Below are 18,965 nucleotides of genomic sequence, written 5' to 3'. Positions count from 1 at the left end.
GAGAGGGGAGTTAAGTTGGCAAATCTGGCCAGGACTTAGTTCTTCAGGGATCTTTTTGGACCATGGAAAAACGCAGATACTACGGAGAGGAGCATGGGAAACACTGGGATAGCTATACAGATAATTGCTATTCCCTTTCAGATCTCAAAACTCATCCTAGAGTCCTTTTGGCCTCCACGCTCAGCCCTGCCAGATCTTACTCTTCACTGTGATGGCGCCCCCATAAGGCTTTATGGAAATAGGCTTATGAATATATATGACATACTAGAATATGTTCTGTGCTACATATGCCATGTAACATATCTATGTGAAGGTTATGATATACTGAATCTATTAATCCTATTTGTATGCATGTATCATTTTTGTATTCAAAGTTATGAATATTGGCCGTGTACTGGCTTGATTTCTAAATAACCTTAGAGCATTTGGTCAGTTCCTGGAGAAAGGAATTTGCAAAGTTAAGTGCCCAATCAAGAAGCACTTAAGGAACAATGCATCTTGGAATGCTCCAATCCACATAAGAAGTCTTCCTGGAGACATTCAAGATACCATGTGGGCAATGGCTTCTTCCTGTAAACACTGTGAGTCATGCATGGACATGTGACTTGCCCAGGTGACTTCAGAACTCCATCTTGGAGCTGGACTTTGCATAGGAGGGGGTCTTCACCCACAAGAGAAAGTCTATTTAAGCCCATGGAGACCTCCATTTTGTCTTCAGCTGGCTAAAGAGGGAGAGCCTCTCCACCTCTGAAAGAAACTGGAACAAAGGACAGTCACCACAGGGGGGTGTGAGTGATTGCTGGACCCAGACTATCACAAGACTAGTCTGTAAAAGGAAGCTTACTGGAACTGGTGAGATCTTATCTGTATTCAGTTTTCTTAGGCATAGACTTGCGTGTTTTATTTTATTTTGCTGGGTAATTCACTTTGTTCGGTCTGTTACTACTTGGAACCACTTAAATCCTACTTTCTATATTTAATAAAATCACTTTTTACTTACTAATTAACCCAGAGTATGTATTAATACCGGGGGGAGGGTGGGGCCAACAGCTGTGTATATCTCTCTATCAGTGTTATAGAAGGCCAACAATTTATGAGTTTACCCTGCATAAGCTTTATACAGGGTAAAACGGATTTATTTGGGTTTAGACCCCACTGGGAGTTGGGCATCTGAGTGTTAAAAATAAGAACACTTCTGTAAGCTGCTTTCAGTCAAGCCTACAGCTGCTAGGGGACGTGGTTCAGACCTGGCTCTGGGTTTGCAGCAGGCTAGCAAGTCTGGCTCAAACCAGGCAGGGCACTGAAGTCCTAAGCTAACAGGGCAGGAAAGCAGGGGCATAAGTAGTCTTGGCACATCAGGTGGCAGCTCCCAAGAGGTTTTATGTGATCTAACCCATCACAATCACAATGGGATCAAAGATAACCCACCATCAAAGCCTTAGTCACACTTACTTCTTTCACAGACAGGGACAGGAGGATCCCATCTACCATCATTTTGGCACCGAGTCTTGGGGCTGCCGCTCAAGGTGTAACCAGGGTCACATTTGAACACAACGAGGTCTCTGGGTCTGTAGGCAGTCTGTACCCCATTTGTTCTTCCATTCTCCACTTCTGGGCTTACGCATGTCACTGAAAGGGAAATCATAACAAACCCTTTAGACTCTAACGCATGTGTGGGATGGAATGGGCAGTTTACCCACTGAGCCATTTCCTTTGACAAGTCTTCTACTTCACTTTCATAAGTATTTCTACACTCTGACATCCTCTTGTCACCTGGGTCAATTCTTTCAGCATGAACATTACTGAGCTGCACTCCCAGAACCATTCACCACTGGTACAAGTGGATGCAAAGCTACTGAAGTTAAAGGAGCTCCTCTTGCCAGCAGTGACTTTGGCCCGTGTTTTTGACTGGAGGTTTAGTCCATAGCTGTGAAATTTGCTGAATTGGTGGCTTGTCTCGAAGTTCTATTTAAATCCTTTTGTGTGTCTGATGCACCGAGCGAGGCAAAGGGAAGCAGCCAACTGAACAGAAACGCACCTTCACACTGAGGGTGGGGGTTGCTCCAAGCCCCAGATGCTGAACAATGAAATTATGCCTCCCCAAAAAGGGAGTAGTCAGGATCAGAACAGTAATTTACAGACACCCACCACCCAGAAAAAAATATCAGCCTCCTTTAAGCATCTCAAGTTGGACAACCAAAAAATCACTGGACAATTTAGGCTCACTATTCAGTGTGTTACATTGCAAGAGCTAATGGCCTATTGCTTTTCTGAATCTTTTACTCATTTGTAACAATCTCGTCCCCACCCCATTATAAAAAAGAGCTTGACTGAAAGACCACTGTCGGGGGGGGGAACAAAAGTTAGTTCATAATTATTCAGCATGCGGAAACTAGAGGGTCATCATCCACCTCCAAAGGAAGAGTGAAAAGCGAGTGTAGTTACTGGAAGGACTGCTCATAATTGATAAAAATAGTGACATTCAGCTGCGGAAGCAGAAGTACCTGCAAAAGCTGCGGTGGACCAAGAAGTTATTGAATATCATCTTGTAAATCACTTCCAGTTCCCATTTCAAGATGGGACAGACATGAAGATCCTGAGCAGAGGAAGATAAAAGTGCTCTGCTTTCACCTTTAAGTTACAGGAATTCCCCTCAGCAGACCCATGGCTCTTGCCAACTTGGGTCACTTCTCACAGCTGGTGCAGTTTGAGGAATCATAACCCCCAAATGTATTGTGGGGAAGCACAAGGATTGCAATAAAACAGAAGGGACAAAATTACTCCTCTGGCATCCCCACTGCTCTCAGAGCCCAGCCCCCAACCTGGTTCATTTCTTATTCTCTGGGTGTGTTCCTAAGAATTGGGACCATCCACTTCTCCCATCAAACCAGTCTGTAAAGTCTCTTGATTTGAGATGAGCATCAGGCAGGACAGATCCAGACTGGGTTAGTGTTGGAGGTGCTCACAGGTCAGACAGAAGGGAAACCTGTTTCTAGATGCATAATATGAACAAATCAGAGTTTTGACACTTGCCTGGCTCACAGACCGGCAAAGGTGGATCCCACGTGTCATCAGTTTGGCAGTGACTCAGCCTGTGACCCTTCATGGTGTAGCCGGGATCACACTCAAAGGTAACACTGTCTTTATACGAATAGACATGTCTGTCACCAGATACTCTTCTTCCATTCCGGATCTGTGGAGCTGGGCATCTAACCTCTGGAAAAAGAAATGCTTTAGCTGAAACAGGGCCAGAGAGGAAGAAACAAATGTCTGCAACCTAAGTAGCTCTCAAACCTTTTTTAGGCTTTCAGCATTTTCCATGTCACTTGTTGCACTAGCCTATATTACTCCTACTTGAAACTACAGATTGTTGTGGGAAATTTGGAGGACGACCCTGGGACAAGGAGATGGAGATACACTGGTCACAGCGTAAGTCCCAACAAGTGTTCTCTCCTCAAAGAGTGTCCTCTGTACAATCCCCCTCACATATGCCTATAATCCTGAGAGGCTCTTGTGGCTAATGTACTGGCTCAGGACTTGGAGATCTGGTTTAAATTTTTGGCTGTGCCACTGACCAAATCAGTATATCACGCTGGATAACTAATCTCTCTGTGCCTCATTTCTCCCTCTCTAAAGTGGAGATCATAATTCTTCCCTCCCTCTTAATTAACATTTGTGAGGCAAGCAAATGGGCACATGTAACAACATGGACGGACAGCTGTGACCTACTTAGGTAAGCACCTGGACGGACATATGTAATTTACTTACTCTCACAAATGGGAACTTCACCACTCCATGCAACACGCGTCTCATAAATCTCACATCGTCTGTAAGGCCGTCCAATCAACTGGTGCCTGGAGTTAGGCAGAGGGGGTTATCAGTTGTTAGGAGTACTCCTGTGAAGCTCAGTTATTTGGGAAGCTCTTCTCCCGAGCAACAGCAGATGGGAACCAACACCAACTACCCTGAGTGATGATCATAGGATAAAAGGCTCCTTGCCAACTCAGAACTCCCCAGCCCCCTGTAGAATTAAACCATGGAACAGAATCCTATGTAGACCCAATGAGCTGGCCTTCCTTGAGCCAGGGGATCCAAATGTCCTTCCTGTGCCCTCAAGTCCTCCTCACCACATCAGCATAATCATTCCCCACCATGGAATCACAAGCCACAGGCAAACTAGTAACAGCATTTTCTCCCAGCTCTTTCTGGCAGGTTGCTGCAGGAGGGGTATTATTATGCCTGATCGAGAGGGGTTTTGTTTTTCTCATGATGGATGAGATAAGTTTTTGAGGGAGTGGGCCAGGGAGACCCAGCTGGGGTCTGGATAGCTTGAGATTCATAAACTAAGTCAATCATGACTGTTGTAACCCATGCAAGAGTAACATCCCACCCCAGCAGAGAGGTCCGAAGACAAAGACACTGTACAGCAAACCTCAGCTGAGCTGGCTCTGGAGTTCAGCAGCCAGCTGTTGTTACAGGCGGCGTCTGTGAAATGGGACTTTCTGCAGTTACAGGCTCTTCCCTTTCGCCCCCACGCTCTACAAGGGCACAAGCTGCAGACCTTTGTTTCTCAGACCCCGAAGCACAGTCCTAGTCTTCAAATGGAGAGGGCAAGTGACCCCCTCTTCTGCCACCGTATCCCCAGCTGGTTTCCCTTGGAGACACCTCATCAGTCTGGCAGGTGGGCAGTTAGTCAGTGAAAACCCTTCCGCCCAACTCCATACAGGAAAACTGCCTTTTCCAAATATTCAGGAGAACTGTTCCCCTGTCAAAGCAGGGGTAAAATCCAAGAGATTCCAAGGTTTGCCCTGGTCACTTGGATCCTACTCACGGGAGACATCTGTGCTCAGCCAGCACCTTCAGGCAGTACGGAAGAGTAAACTGCTTTCAGGAGTTAAGGGAATAAGAGGATATCCATTTGTGTTCCACCGCTGCAAGCTAAGCACAAGTAGTCAGCTCAGGCAGTCTGAAACTTACCCTTCTTCACAAGTGAAGTTGACGGTTGACCCAAAGAGGATATCTGTTATAATAACTCTGCCATTCTCCGGCTCTCCTGGATGACCACACGATTTCTCTGGTAGAGAACAAGGCAAAGATTAGGCTTCTCTCTTTCAATGCAACAATTATGCCAGGGATCTGTCCCTATTTAACACACTCCACAAAGAAGGCATTTAGAAGGTCCAGAATAACCACAGCTAGAGAACTTGACTAGTTACTATTAACTATTTAAAGGCACAATAGTTGTATCCACGCTGCAAAATGTTATTGCCATTAAGACCTTTATCGAACAATGGAAACAAAATCCATGAAGATATTCACTTTTACAGAACTTGAGTGCTTCTGACCACGTTCGATTTTGAAGGCATGTAATAGTGGGTGGTATCTGCGGCTGTCTGCTGTATCCAGGCCGGCAAGTATAGTTGATAGTCTTCCCAACAGGAAAGTAAGACTGATTTTTATACTCGCTCTTCAGCTCAGCAAAGCTTAACCTCGTTGGGACACCACAGCCATCTAGCAAGAAAGAAAACACACATGAGAAAAAAAACATATCTACTGTGCTGGTATGTACCACATCTGGCACAGGTAGATAAAACAACAGTGTTACAAAGAAACAACCGCGGATCGGCTTTACAAATATTCTTCCAGGTGTTACACTAGGTTTAAAGCTGAGGGAAAGAGAACGTTCAGACAAAGGTGCTCATACAACAAAATCCACAGCTGGAGACTGAACCTAAAAATACACACAGGGCCAAACTCAGTGCTGGCAGAATAACCTCTATTTCCTAATCAACTAAAACAACATATGCACCTCCCCTGTTTAGCTCTGGTCCTAATATCCATCCTTGGGCTGCCATACACCCAGGATGCTAAAATGTGCCAGTTTTCAGTAGTACTGTCAGTGAAAGACTAAAGAATCACAATAGTTGCTTCTGGCCTTAAAGCATATGACTCTATAGGTTCAGCAATGCCCAACAGAATTAATATCCACATACAGCATCATCTATCAAAGGACCCAAGCTCTTCACAATCTTTGATACAACAGCCCATTGACTCAAGATACTTAAGTTATCTCTTACTGTAATTTAGCAGCTGAGGCTATAGGACGAGCACACCACACCAATGGCAGAGGTGGGAACATAAAAAACCACTCATCACGCTGCCTCAATCATGAGCGCTGTCTTCTCATTCTATCTAGCAGTTTGTACAAACCCAAAGTCGCACCCTGTGAGCTTTCAGGGTGTTCTGATGAACACACTCTCTGCCACTTCCTTCATTTACATTTTCAAATTCAAATGTCCCATAAGGATATATTTGCATTTGTAAGAACAGCATGTTTCTGGGTGCACACCATTAGTTAAACCACTGCAACATCTATGTGTGGACATGCCCTAAGAGTCTGCGAGGGAGTTTGTCTATAGAGTCATTTCTTTTGCAAAGCCTTTAACTTCATTTTCATTAGTATTTGTACACTATTCCATCTTCCTGCTGACACTTTTATAAATCCTTTCAACTGTAATCTTGTCCGGCAGAGCTCAGGGAGCTTTGATCTCCACTGGCATCAGTGAGCAAGTTCCACTGAAGTCAACTGAGCTTCTTGTGCTGGCAGTGATTATAGCCCTGTGTCTCCCCCTGGGAGAATCTATTCCCAGCTGTGAATTGTGTTACATTAGCTGGTGTGTCTGAACATTCTTTCTCCCATTTTAAATCCTGTTGGGTGACTGACACACCTAGAGCCAAAGGGAAGAAGCCAACTGAAAATCCATTCACCTTCACATAGAGGAGAAGGGTGGCTCCAAGTTCCAGATGTGGTACAATAGATCGAAGCCTCTCCACAGAGGGCGTAGCCGGGTTCACAGCTGTAGTTCACATATGTTCCACTGGGGAAAGCTGTCAATGGCTTGGCATTGTGCTTCCCATTGACAATGACTGGAGGTGGGGGACACAGCAATGCTAACAGGGGAAAAGGGGAAGAAGAATATTGCAGTAAAAATCTGAATGTTGTTCAAGAAAAGCTTAAAATAGGCTGGTCTGCAGGATGGGGGAAAGCCCAGGATGCATGAGTTATGTCACACCCTCCATTGCACCAGTGATGCAACACATCCAAAAAAGATAAATATCACCTGCCTAGATTCACCCTTCACCCACAAACTCAGATTTTCCCAATCTGCTACTTTTCTGAGAAATCTCCCTTGACTGCCTTAAGAATCCAAAATAGAATTTGTTGAGAGGGAACGAGATCTGCTGAGTTGTGTGTCCATTCACACCTTTAGGACGCTCAGTGAGACAGTCCATTGCCAGATCTCTGTCTGTCAGGAGGGCAGGGCAGGATGCAGGGGATCAGCTATCACAGTGATGAGCATAGTCAAGAGATCGGGGGTGGATGGATATTTGTATGTTCCCCATTCACAGCTGAAAAGTGACCCCAGGATTCAAAAGAAATTTAATTTTTAGCCTCCCGGCACATCCCTACCAGATGTTGATCGTCTCAGTTACCCAGCGGTCAGCCTAGATTCACACTTACCCTGTATGCAGGCTGGAACAGGAGGATTCCAGGTTCCGTCATCTCGGCACTGAATATGACGGCTGCCATTCAGGGTGTAGCCAGGATCACATTCAAACCTAACCGTGTCCCTGGGTCTATAGACAGGTCCACGTCCAGCTACTTTTCTTCCATTCTGGATTTCTGGGATGATGCAGAGAACCTCTGAAATTGAAAAGGTGCAGAAGGCGTCAGTCTGCCCGGCAAATGAGGCTGTTCAGTAGGCGCGTGGCACCTGTGCTCCGGACTGGCTGGGGAGAGTTGATGGTGCTACTTTTAACCGCTAAATTGCAAACACTTTAGTGCTAGCCTGCCTAAAACCACATCCCACGGGTACCATGCTGCTCCTCTCGTGGAGAATAGAGGTCCCAGATGGTTCCCTCTCAGTGACAGTGAGAGCAGGGCTGGCAGGACAGCTCCTTCTGAGGGGCCCTCAGGTTGGCGCCTTGGTCTTCAACAGTACTGGCCTGTTGGCCTTTGGGGTGGACACACTTTCCTCTTCACTCAGCGTGTAGCAAGGGTGGGGATAGCGTGTCTGTCTGTGAGTGTGAGGGGAGTGTGAGATTAGCTGATAGTGTTTCTTATTTATGACAAGGGTGCCCAGGGTTTCAGACAGGTGCAGCTTTTAAATATTTTATTAACGTGGTGTGTGAACGCTTAGGAGTGCGGAGTTTGCATACAGCACATTTATTTTCAAAAGCATTTATTTCACCCTGTCTCTAATTAAACAGAGCTTTAATTCCCTGCTATTAAATTTGTTGCACCGGTGACCTTGTCTTCTGAGTTAAATCCTGTGGTAGGAGCTTCTTCCTCTTAGTTCTAGGTAACAGAACATAAACACACCTTCACACCGAGGAGGGGGAGGGCTCCACGTTCCGGATGCTGTACAATAAATAGATGCCTGTCCAGTAAGGGAGTAGCCGGGCTCACAACTGTAATTTACAGACGTTCCACTGGTGAACACTGCCAAGTCCTGGCCGCTGGGCTTCCCGTTGGCGATGGCTGGAGGAGAGGGACACTGCAGCACTGCAGGGAGGGAAGAGAGTCTTAACTGAAGCAGAGCTCATACAGGCTGATCTCCAGAAGGGAAAAGATCCACATGCTTGTGTTGAGTCGTGCCCAATGCAACAGCAATGAGGCAAATGCACATCGGGGGTAAAGTTACCGACCTCCATCCATTCACATCCCACCAAATACCTATAAAACATGATGACTCAGTCATGCTTCTTGTAACCCTCAGACATTTTCCCAGCCGCCTTAGTAAGGAGCCAAGGGCTATTTCCACTGTATATTTTGTGTTTACATTGGAAATGCTGCCACTTTCGGACTATTTCTTGGTTGATAGGGGCCATCCATAAGTTCCCTTAACTTGGGAGGAGGGTTAAGTCGGCAAAGCTGACCAGGACTCAGTTCTGCAGGAATCTTTTTGGAGAGTGGAAAAGCCTCTGGAGTGGAGCAAGGGAAACACTGGGATAGCTACTGAAATAGTTGCATTTCCCTTTTCTGATCTCAAACTAATCCCACAGTCCTTTTGGCCTCCATACTCAGCCCTGCCCGATCTTACTCATCACAATGGGATCAAAGATAACCCACCATCTAAGCCTTACTCACACTTACTTCTTTCACAGACAGGGACAGGAGGATCCCATCTACCATCATCTTGGCACTGAGTCTCGGGGCTGCCGCTCAAGGTGTAACCAGGGTCGCATTCGAACACAACGAGATCTCTGGGTCTGTAGGCAGGCTGTACCCCATTTGTTCTGCCATTCTCCACTTCTGGGCTTACGCACGTGGCTGAAAGGGAAAGCATAACAAACCCTTTAGACTCTAACGCACGTGTGGGATGGAATGGACTGAGCCATTTCCTTTGCTAAGTCTTTTACTGTACTTCAATTTCATAACTATTTCTACAGTCTGACATCCTCTTGTCACCTGTGTCAATTCTTTCAGCATGAACATTACCCAGCTGCACTCGCAGAACCATTCACCACTGATACATGTGAATGCAATGCCAATGAAGTTAAAGGAGCTCCTCTTGCCAGCAGTGACTTTGGCCCATGTGTTACCCGGGGTTCTTTCAACCCAAAGCTCTTGGTACCTTTTACTCTGTGTGAGGAGGTGTCAGGAAATAAATCAGGGGAGACACAGCCGTCCGACCGATAGATGGCTGGCAGAAACAGGACAACACAAGAGTGCTTTCACTTAACGCTAAACTTTACTAGTCTCAAGCACTTGCACACGTCCACAACAAGATTAGTAAAACACCTCCAACCCTTGATAATTACCAAAACTGAGTGTGGCTTTCGAGCGACACAGCGGCAGCCCGTGTGCCGGTGGGGAACACGAGATGCATCCAGCGGGAGAGACCAGTCCCGAAGAGTCCCCCAACGAGTCCCACTATCTCAAGCTTTTTCCCCTTATTTATACATTAGTAATAGAATGACATGTCCCTTAAAGAAACCTTGTTAAGTAAGCATTTCAGTGATCAAGCAGGAAGTTCCTTCTGATTATTGATTAACCAGGTGTGGGTTTTTCCAGAGACCCCAACAGACATTCCTGGGGCACATCCTGCTCTTCTAAAATGTATCAGCAACTCCAATACAATTCTTATCAGGAAGGACGCGGGGTCAAGCTGCCCTTTCTGTGGCACCCAAAACCCGCTCCCCTTCTGCCTTGGTCAAGCTGAGATTGCTGAATGGCCTATTTACAACTTGCTGACTAGTCCGCCTTTAACAATAAGCCATAGTGGTTTTAGGCACTTTACTGGTTTGCCAAAGTCTCCCCGTACACGTGTGTCTCACTGGACGTTTAGTCGCTAGCCGTGGAATTTGCTGAATTGGTGGTGTGTCTCAAAGTTCTTGTGGTCTCAATTTAAATTCTCATGTGTGTCTGACATACCAAGCGAGGCAAAGGGAAGCAGCAAACAGAACAGAAATGCACCTTCACATTGAGCGTGGGGATTGCACTAAGATCCAGATGCTGTACAATGAAGTGATGCCTCCCCAAAAAGAGAGTAGTCAGGGGGAGAGTTCTGCTGCTTAGTGTTTCCATTCACACTTTTAGGATGCTCAGTGAGACAGACCATTGCCAGATCTCTGTCTGTCAGGAGGGCAGGGCAGGATGCAGGGGATCAGCTATCACAGTGACAAGCATAGGCAAGAGATTAGGGGGTGGGTGGATATTTGTATGTTCCCCATTCACAGCTGAAAAGTGACCCCAGGATTCAAAGGATGTTTATTTTTTAGCCTCCAGGCACAACCCTACCATATACTGATCATCTCAGTTACCCAGCGGTCAACCTAGATTCACACTTACCCTGTATGCAGACTGGAACAGGAGGATCCCAGGTTCCGTCATCTTGGCACTGAATATGATGACTGCCATTCAGGGTGTAGCCAGGATCACATTCAAACCTAACCATGTCCTTGGGTCTATAGACAGGTCCACGTCCAACAACTTTTCTTCCATTCTGGATTTCTGGGGCGATGCAGAGAACCTCTGAAATTGAAAAGGTGCAGAAGGCGTCAGCATGAACTGGCAAGGGGTGCTGTTCAGTGGGCGCTTGGCACCTGTGCTCTGCACTGGCTCCCTACCAGTTTCTGGGGAGAGTTGATGGTGCTGCTTTTAACCTCTAAAATGCAAACACTTTAGTGCTAGCCTGCCTAATACCACATCCCATGGGTACCATACTGCTCCTCTCATGGTGAAGAGAGGCCCCAGGTGGTTCCCTCTCAGTGACAGTGAGAGCAGGGCTGGCAGGAGAGCTCCTTGTGAGGGGCCCTCAGGTTGGCGCCTTGGTCTTAAATAGTACTGGCCTGTTGGCCTTTGGGGGACACACTTTCCTCTTCACACAGCGTGTAGCAAGCGTGGGGATAGCGTGTCTGTCTGTGACTGTGAGGGGAGTGTGGAGATTAGTTGATAGTGTTTCTAATTTATGTTAATGGTGCCCAGGGTTTCAGTCTAATGTGGTGTGTATGTGTGCATAGGAGTGCAGAGTTTGCATACAGCACATTTATTTTCAAAAGCATTTATTTCACTCTCTCTCTAATTAAACGGAGCGTTAATTCCCTGCTATTAAATTTGTTGCACTGGTGACCTTGTCTTCTGAGTTAAATCCTGCGGTAGGAGCTTCCACCTCTTAGTTCTAGGTGACAGAACATAAACACACCTTCACACCGAGGAGGGGGAAGGCTCCATGTTCCGGATGCCATACAATAAATAGATGCCTGCCCAGTAAGGGAGTAGCCGGGCTCACAGCTGTAATTTACAGACGTTCCAGTGGTGAACACTGCCAAGTCCCGGCCGCTGGGCTTCCCGTTGGCGATGGCTGGAGGAGAGGGACACTGCAGCACTGCAGGGAGGGAAGAGTCTTAACTGAAGCAGAGCTCATACAGGCTGATCTCCAGAAGGGAAAAGATCCACATGCTTGTGTTGAGTCATGCCCAACACAACAACAGTGAGGCAAATGCACATCAGGAGAAAAGTTACTGACCTTTAACCATTCACATCCCCCCAAATACCTATAAAGCATGATGACTCAGTCATGCTTATTGTAAACCTGAGACATTTTCCCAGCCACCTTAGTAAGGGGCCCAGGCCTATTTCCACTGTGTATTTTGTGTTTACATTGGAAATTCTGCCACTTTCGGACTATTTCTTGGTTGGTAGGGGCCATCCATAAATTTCCTTAACTTGGGAGCGGGGTTAAGTTGGCAAAGCTGACCAGGACTCAGTTCTTTTGGGATCTTTTTCGAGAGTGGAAAAGCCCATATACTATGGAGAGGATCATGGGAAACACTGGGATAGCCACAAAGATAGTTGCATTTCCCTTTTCAGATCTCAAACTAATCCCACAGTCCTTTTAGCCTCTAAACTCAGCCCTGCCAGATCTTACTCATCACAATGGGATCAAAGATAACCCAACCATCAAAGCCCTAGTCACACTTACTTCTTTCACAGACAGGGACAGGAGGATCCCATCTACCATCATCTTGGCACTGAGTCTCAGGGCTGCCGCGCAAGGTGTAACCAGGGTTGCATTCAAACACAACGATGTCTCTGGGTCTGTAGGCAGGCTGTACCCCATTTGTTCTGCCATTCTCCACTTCTGGGCTTACGCACATGGCTGAAGGGGAAAGCATAACAAACCCTTTAGACTCTACCGCACGTGTGGGATGGAATAGACTGAGCCATTTCCTTTCATAAGTCTTTTACTGTACTTCAATTTCATAACTATTTCTACTCTCTGACGTCCTCTTGTCACCTGTGTCAATTCTTTCACCATGAACATTACCCAGCTGCACTCGCCGAATCATAATTCGTGGTATGAGTGGACGCAAAGCCACTGAAGTTAAAGGAGCTTCTTTTGCCAGCAGTGACTTTGGCCCGTGTGTCTCAGTGGAAGTTTAATCCCCAGCTGTGGAATCTGCTGAACTGGTGGCTTGTCTCAAAGTTCTCATGGTGTCATTTTAAATCCTTGTGTGTGTCTGACACACCGAGTGAGGCAAAGGGAAGCCGCAAACAGAACTGAAACTCACCTTCACATTGAGGGAGGAGGCAGTTCCAAGTTCCAGACACTGTACATTGAAGTGATGCCTCCCCAAAAAGGGAGGAGCCAGGATTACAATGGTAATTTATAGACACTCATCACTCAGAAAAAAAAAATCAAGCTCCTTTAAAGCATCTCAAGTTGGGCAACCAAAGTCTCTGGACAATTTAGGCTCACTATTCAGTGTGTTACATTGCAAGTACTTACTGCCTATTGCTTTTTATGACTCTTTCACTCATATGTAACAATCTCGTCCCCACCCCATTATAGAAAAGAGCTTGACTGAAAGACTCGTGTGAGTGAGAAAAAGAAAAAATGGTTCCATGATTATTCCACATGCAGGAACTAGCGGGTCGCATTCCACCTCCAAGGGAAGAGTGAAAAGCGTGTGTAGTTACTGGAAGAACTGCTCATAATTGATACAAATTTCAAGTTAATTGTTGAGTTCACCTGCAGAAGCAGAAGTACCTGCAAAAGTTGCGGTGGACCAAGAAGTTATTGAATATCATCTTGTCAATCACTTCCAGTTCCCATTTCAAGATGGGACAGAAATGAGGATCCTGAGCAGAGGAAGATAAAAGTGCCCTGCTTTCACTTTTAAGTAGAGATAAGAAATATCCCTACGGCAGATCCAGGGCTCTTGCCAACTTGGGTCACGTCTCACAGCTGGTGCAGTTTGAGGAATTCTGACCCCCAACACATTGTGGGAAAGCACAAGGATTGCAGCAAACAGAAGGCATAAAGTTACTCACCTGGCACCCCCACTGCTCTCAGAGCCCTGTCAGCACTGCCCTCAGCCTGGTTCATTTCATAGAATTCAAGATCAGAAGGGACCATTATGATCATCTAGTCTGACCTCCTGCAAGATGCAGGCCACATAAGCCGATCCACCCACTCCTTAAGCAAGCGACCCCTGCCCCATGCTTCGGAGGAAGGCGAAAAACCTCCAGGGCCACTGCCAATCTACCCTGGAGGAAAATTCCTTCCCGACCCCAAATATGGCGGTCAGCTGAACCCCGAGCATGCGGGCAAGACTCTCCAGCCATACCCTCTGGAAAAAGGCTAACAATATCCTATCATTGACCCATTGTACTAATTACCAGTATGGCACTTAATTGACCTATTGACTAAGCCCGTTATCCTATCATACCATCTCCTCCATAAACTTATCTAGCTTAATCTCTAGGTCTGTTACTATCTATTTAGACCGTCCACCTCTCCCCTCAAACCGATCTGTCAAGTCTCTTGATCTGAGGTGAGCAGCAGGCAGAACAGATCCAGCCTGGATTAGTGGTTTAGGTGCTCAGAGCTGAGACAGAGTGGGGAACCCCTTTGTAGATACATAATACAAACAAATCAGAGTTCTGACACTTGCCTGGCTCACAGACCGGCAAGGGTGGATCCCACGTGTCATCAGCTTGGCACTGACTCAGACTGTGACCCTTCATGGTGTAGCCGGGATCACACTCAAAGGTAACACTGTCTTTATACGAATAGACATTTCTGTCACCAGATACTCTTCTTCCATTCTGGATTTGTGGGACTGGGCATCTAACCTCTGAAAAAGAAACGCCTTAGCTGAAACAGGGCCAGAGAGGAAGAAAAAAATCGCTCCACCCTACGCAGCTCTCAAGCCTTGTTTAGCCTTTTCCACGTAACTTGTTGCACTAGCCCAGGGGTTCTCAAACTTCCTTACACCACGACTCCCTTTCGACAACAAAAATTACTACACGACCCCAGGACGTGGGAACCAAAGCCAAACCCCAAGAGCTTCAGCCCCAGGTGAAGGGGGCTGTGACATGAGCCCAGCCACCCAGGGCTGAAACCCTCAGGCTTCAGCCCCAGGTGGTGGGACTCAGGCTTTGGCTTTAGCTCCAGGCAGAGGGTCTCGGATTTCGGCTTCCATCTCAGTTACTCAGGAAACAGACTTGATTCACGCTTACCCTGTATGCAGGCTGGAACAGGAGGATCCCAGGTTCCTTCATCTCGGCACTGAATCTGACGACTGCCATTCAGGGTGTAGCCAGGATCACATTCAAACCTAACCGTGTCCCTGGGTCTATAGACAGGTCCACGTCCAGCTACTTTTCTTCCATTCTGGATTTCTGGGGCGATGCAGAGAACCTCTGAAATTGAAAAGGTGCAGAAGGCGTCAGCCTGCCCGGCAAGTGGGGCTGTTCAGTGGGCGCGTGGCACCTGTGCTCCGGACTGGCTGGGGAGAGTTGATGGTGTTGCTTTTAACCCCTAAATTACAAACACTTTAGTGGTAGTCTGCCTTAAACCAGATCCCATGGGTACCACACTGCTCCTCTTGTGGAGAATAGAGGCCCCAGATGGTTCCCTCTCAGTGACAGAGAAAGTAGAGCTCCCTGTGAGGGGCTCTCAGTTTGGCATCTTGCTCTTAAACCGTACTGGCCTGTTGGCCTTTGGGGGACACACTTTCTTCTTCATTTAGCATGTAGCAAGGGTGGGGACAGTGTTTCTGTCCGTGAGCGTGAAGGGAGCATGGAGATTAGTTGCTGGTGGTTCTAATTTATTTCAAGGGTGCCCAGGATATCAGATAGGTGCAGCTTTTTAATATTTCCTTAAGGTGGTGTGTGTACGCTTAGGAGTGCGGAGTTTGCACATAGCACATTTATTTCACCCTGTCTTTATTTAAAGGGAGTGTTAATTCCCTGCTATTTAATTCGTGGCACTGGTGACATTGTCTTCTGAGTTAAATCCTGTGGTAGGAGCTTCTTCCTTTTAGTTTAAGGTAACAAAACATAAATGCACCTTCACATCGAGGCGGGGGAGGGCTCCACGTTCCGGATGCCATACAATAAATAGATGCCTGCCCAGTAAGGGAGTAGCCGGGCGCACAGCTGTAATTTACAGACGTTCCACTGGTGAACACTGCCAAGTCCCGGCTGCTGGGCTTCCCGTTGGCGATGGCTGGAGGAGCGGGACACTGCAGCACTGCAGGGGGAGGAAGAGAATCTTAACTGAAGCAGAGCTCATACAGGCTGATCTCCAGAAGGGAAAAGATCCATATGCTTGTGTTGAGTCGTGCCCAATGCAACAGCAGGGAGGCAAATGCACATCAGGGGTAATGTTACCGACGTCCATCCAGTCACATCCCACCAAATACTTATAAAGCACGATGACTCAGTCATATTTCTTGTAACCCCCAGCCATTTTCCCAGATGCCTTAGTAAGGTCCAAGGGCTATTTTCCACTGTATATTTTTTGTTTACATTGGAAATTCTGCCACTTTGGGACTATTTATTAGTTGGTAGGGGCCATCCATAAGTTCATTTATCTTGGGAGGGGGGGTTAAGTGGGCAAAGCTGATCAGGACTCAGTTCTGCAGGGATCATTTGGAGAGTGGAAAAGCCCAGATACTATGAAGAGGAGCAAGGGAAACACTGGGATAGCTACAGAGATAGTTGCATTTCCCTTTTCTGATCTCAAACTAATCCCACAGTCCTTTTGGCCTCCATACTCAGCCCTTCCAGTATGGCCTCCCATACTCAACACAATGGGATCAAAGATAACCCACCATCAAAGCCTTAGCCTTTGTCTACACTGCGAGTTTAGGTAAAATTTAGGAGCATTATATCAATTTAACCCTGCACCCGGTCCACATGACAAAGCCATTTTTTTCAACTTAAAGGGCTCTTAAAATCGATTTCTGTACTCCTTCCCTGACCAAGGGATTAGCACTGAAATCGACATCGCTGGGTCAAATTTGGGGTAGTGTGGATGCAATTTGATGGTATTGGTCTCCAGGAGCTATCCCAGTGTGCTCCATTGTGACCACTCTGGACGCACTTTGAACTCAGATGCACTAGCCAGGTACACAGGAAAAGCCCTGGGAACTTTTGAATTTCATTTCCTGTTTGGCCAGCATGGCGAATTCAGCAGCACAGGTGACCATGCAGTACCCCCAGAATGTTTCTGCGTTCCTGCTATCATCTCCATCCCTGAGGTTATCGCAGATTAGAAGGTGAAAAGAACACACTTGCGATGACATGTTTTCCGAGCTCATGCAGTGCTCCTGCACTGATAGGGCACAGCATAATGCATGGAGGCATTCAGTGGCAGAGGCCAGGAAAGAATTGCTGTGTTGCTTAATAGCAAAAGTATCAAACCTCGCTAGCAATCCTGCCCGAGCCAGGTCGCTGTGTCAATCTTGGGCAGGGGCATGACTGTTTTGTGAGCAGGAAGCCCTTAGATATAGACATTGTAGCTTCTGTAGCTAGAGAAAACATTCCTGTGCATTCAGCAAAGTCTGTGGCAAAAAAAGAGTAGCCCCGTAGTATAGTGGTGATCACATTCACCTAACACATGAAACATCACCGGTTTGAAACCGGGCGGAAACAGGTCACTGTTCCTTTTTCTGACTCCCCTCCTGCATTTTTAGTCTTAGAACAGACCACACTGTGAAATTTTACTTTGAATTATATCAGTTATGAATTAAATAATATGGAAGCTCTCTCTCAGTTATAGTCCCGGGTTCCTTACCCTTTCAGTTGCTCTGATAAATTAACATTTTTGTTAGGGGCGGGGAAAAATTTTCATGAAGCTTTTTATAGGGACTAAAGCTATCTAGGACTCTGAAATAATCTTAATGTGGCCCATAGAGTGCAATCCTTCCTTCTGAATTTGTCATTCCACAAGTTGAACTGCTCCTTACTACTGTCCAGGCTTCATGAGCCATGGGAGCAAGGGGCAGGCTGGGGTAGGTGTGACCGCGTGGTAATGCCGGCTGGGAGAGCAGCCTGAGGGAGAAGCCTCCAGCTCACATGATATTCCAGGCAGGGGCCAGGGCTGAATCTCCATGAGATGAAACTTAAAGAAGAGAATGACCTGGAGTCACTCCCATTCAGTGCTCTAAGAGGAGGATAGCCATGTCTGTCCAGGCACCCCTGATTGACCTCACCAAGGTCTGCCAGCTGAGCAGGACCCTGGCAGTCAGGAGTCGGAGTACGGAGCCCCAGACCGGCAGCAGGCTGAGCCGCTCAGCCCGCTGCCGGTCTGGGGCTCTGTCCGCCAACCCGCTCAGCCCACTGCCTGCCTAGGGTTCCGATCATCCAGGCAGGCAGCGGGCTGAGTGGGTCCGGTGGACAGGTCCCTGGAAAAAAGGCACGAAATGATTGTCTTCTGTTACTTTCATGGAGGTGGTGGGGGGCTGACGACATGTACCCAGAAACACCCGTGACAAAGTTTTTGCCCCATCAGGCGTTGGGAACTCAACCCATAACTCCAATGGCCGGTGGAGACTGAGGGAACTATGGAATAGCTACCCACAGTGCAATGCTCCGAAAGTCAACGTTAGCCTCGGTACTGTAGATGCACTCCGCCGAGTTAATGGTCTTAAGTGGAGACACACACAATTGACTGTATAAAATCGATTTCTAAAAAATTGACTTCTATAAATTTGACCTAATTTCATAGTGTAGACATACCCTTAGTCACACTTACTTCTTTCACAGACAGGGACAGGAGGATCCCATCTACCATCATCTTGGCACTGAGTCTCGGGGCTGCCGCTCAAGGTGTAACCAGGGTTGCATTCGAACACAACGATGTCTCTGGGTCTGTAGGCAGGCTGTACCCCATTTGTTCTGCCATTCTCCACTTCTGGGCTTACGCATGTCACTGAAAGGGAAAGCATAACAAACCCTTTAGACGCTAATGCACATGTGGGATGGAATGGACTGAGCCATTTCCTTTGCTAAGTCTTTTACTGTACTTCAATTTCATAACTATTTCTACACTCTGACGTCCTCTTGTCATCTATGTCAGTTCTTTCAGCATGAACATTACCCGGCTGCACTCACAGAACCATTCACCACTGGTACAAGTGGCTGCAATACTGCTGAAGTTAAAGGA

General features: G+C 46.9%; 1 protein-coding gene across 1 annotated transcript in view; it reads right to left on the bottom strand.

Moving 5' to 3' along the window:
• Positions 1–18,965, bottom strand: part of CR1 (complement C3b/C4b receptor 1 (Knops blood group)) — a 70,716-nt gene that overhangs the window by 14,628 nt on the left and 37,123 nt on the right. The window contains exons 30-45 of the mRNA XM_045014444.1: positions 18,555–18,731; positions 15,864–16,046; positions 15,032–15,214; positions 14,464–14,646; positions 12,489–12,665; positions 11,709–11,891; positions 10,856–11,038; positions 9,158–9,334; positions 8,384–8,566; positions 7,523–7,705; positions 6,769–6,951; positions 5,320–5,511; positions 4,978–5,074; positions 3,769–3,854; positions 3,034–3,216; positions 1,453–1,629 (exon numbers count right to left, since the gene is read on the bottom strand). Of these exons, the coding sequence (XP_044870379.1) occupies positions 1,453–1,629; positions 3,034–3,216; positions 3,769–3,854; positions 4,978–5,074; positions 5,320–5,511; positions 6,769–6,951; positions 7,523–7,705; positions 8,384–8,566; positions 9,158–9,334; positions 10,856–11,038; positions 11,709–11,891; positions 12,489–12,665; positions 14,464–14,646; positions 15,032–15,214; positions 15,864–16,046; positions 18,555–18,731 (2,730 nt within the window). The remainder of the gene's footprint in view (positions 1–1,452; positions 1,630–3,033; positions 3,217–3,768; positions 3,855–4,977; positions 5,075–5,319; positions 5,512–6,768; positions 6,952–7,522; positions 7,706–8,383; positions 8,567–9,157; positions 9,335–10,855; positions 11,039–11,708; positions 11,892–12,488; positions 12,666–14,463; positions 14,647–15,031; positions 15,215–15,863; positions 16,047–18,554; positions 18,732–18,965) is intronic.

This window comes from Mauremys mutica, chromosome 4, assembly GCF_020497125.1.
Source record: "Mauremys mutica isolate MM-2020 ecotype Southern chromosome 4, ASM2049712v1, whole genome shotgun sequence".
NCBI lineage: Eukaryota > Metazoa > Chordata > Testudines > Geoemydidae > Mauremys > Mauremys mutica.
This window is presented reverse-complemented; position numbering and strand designations above follow the sequence as displayed.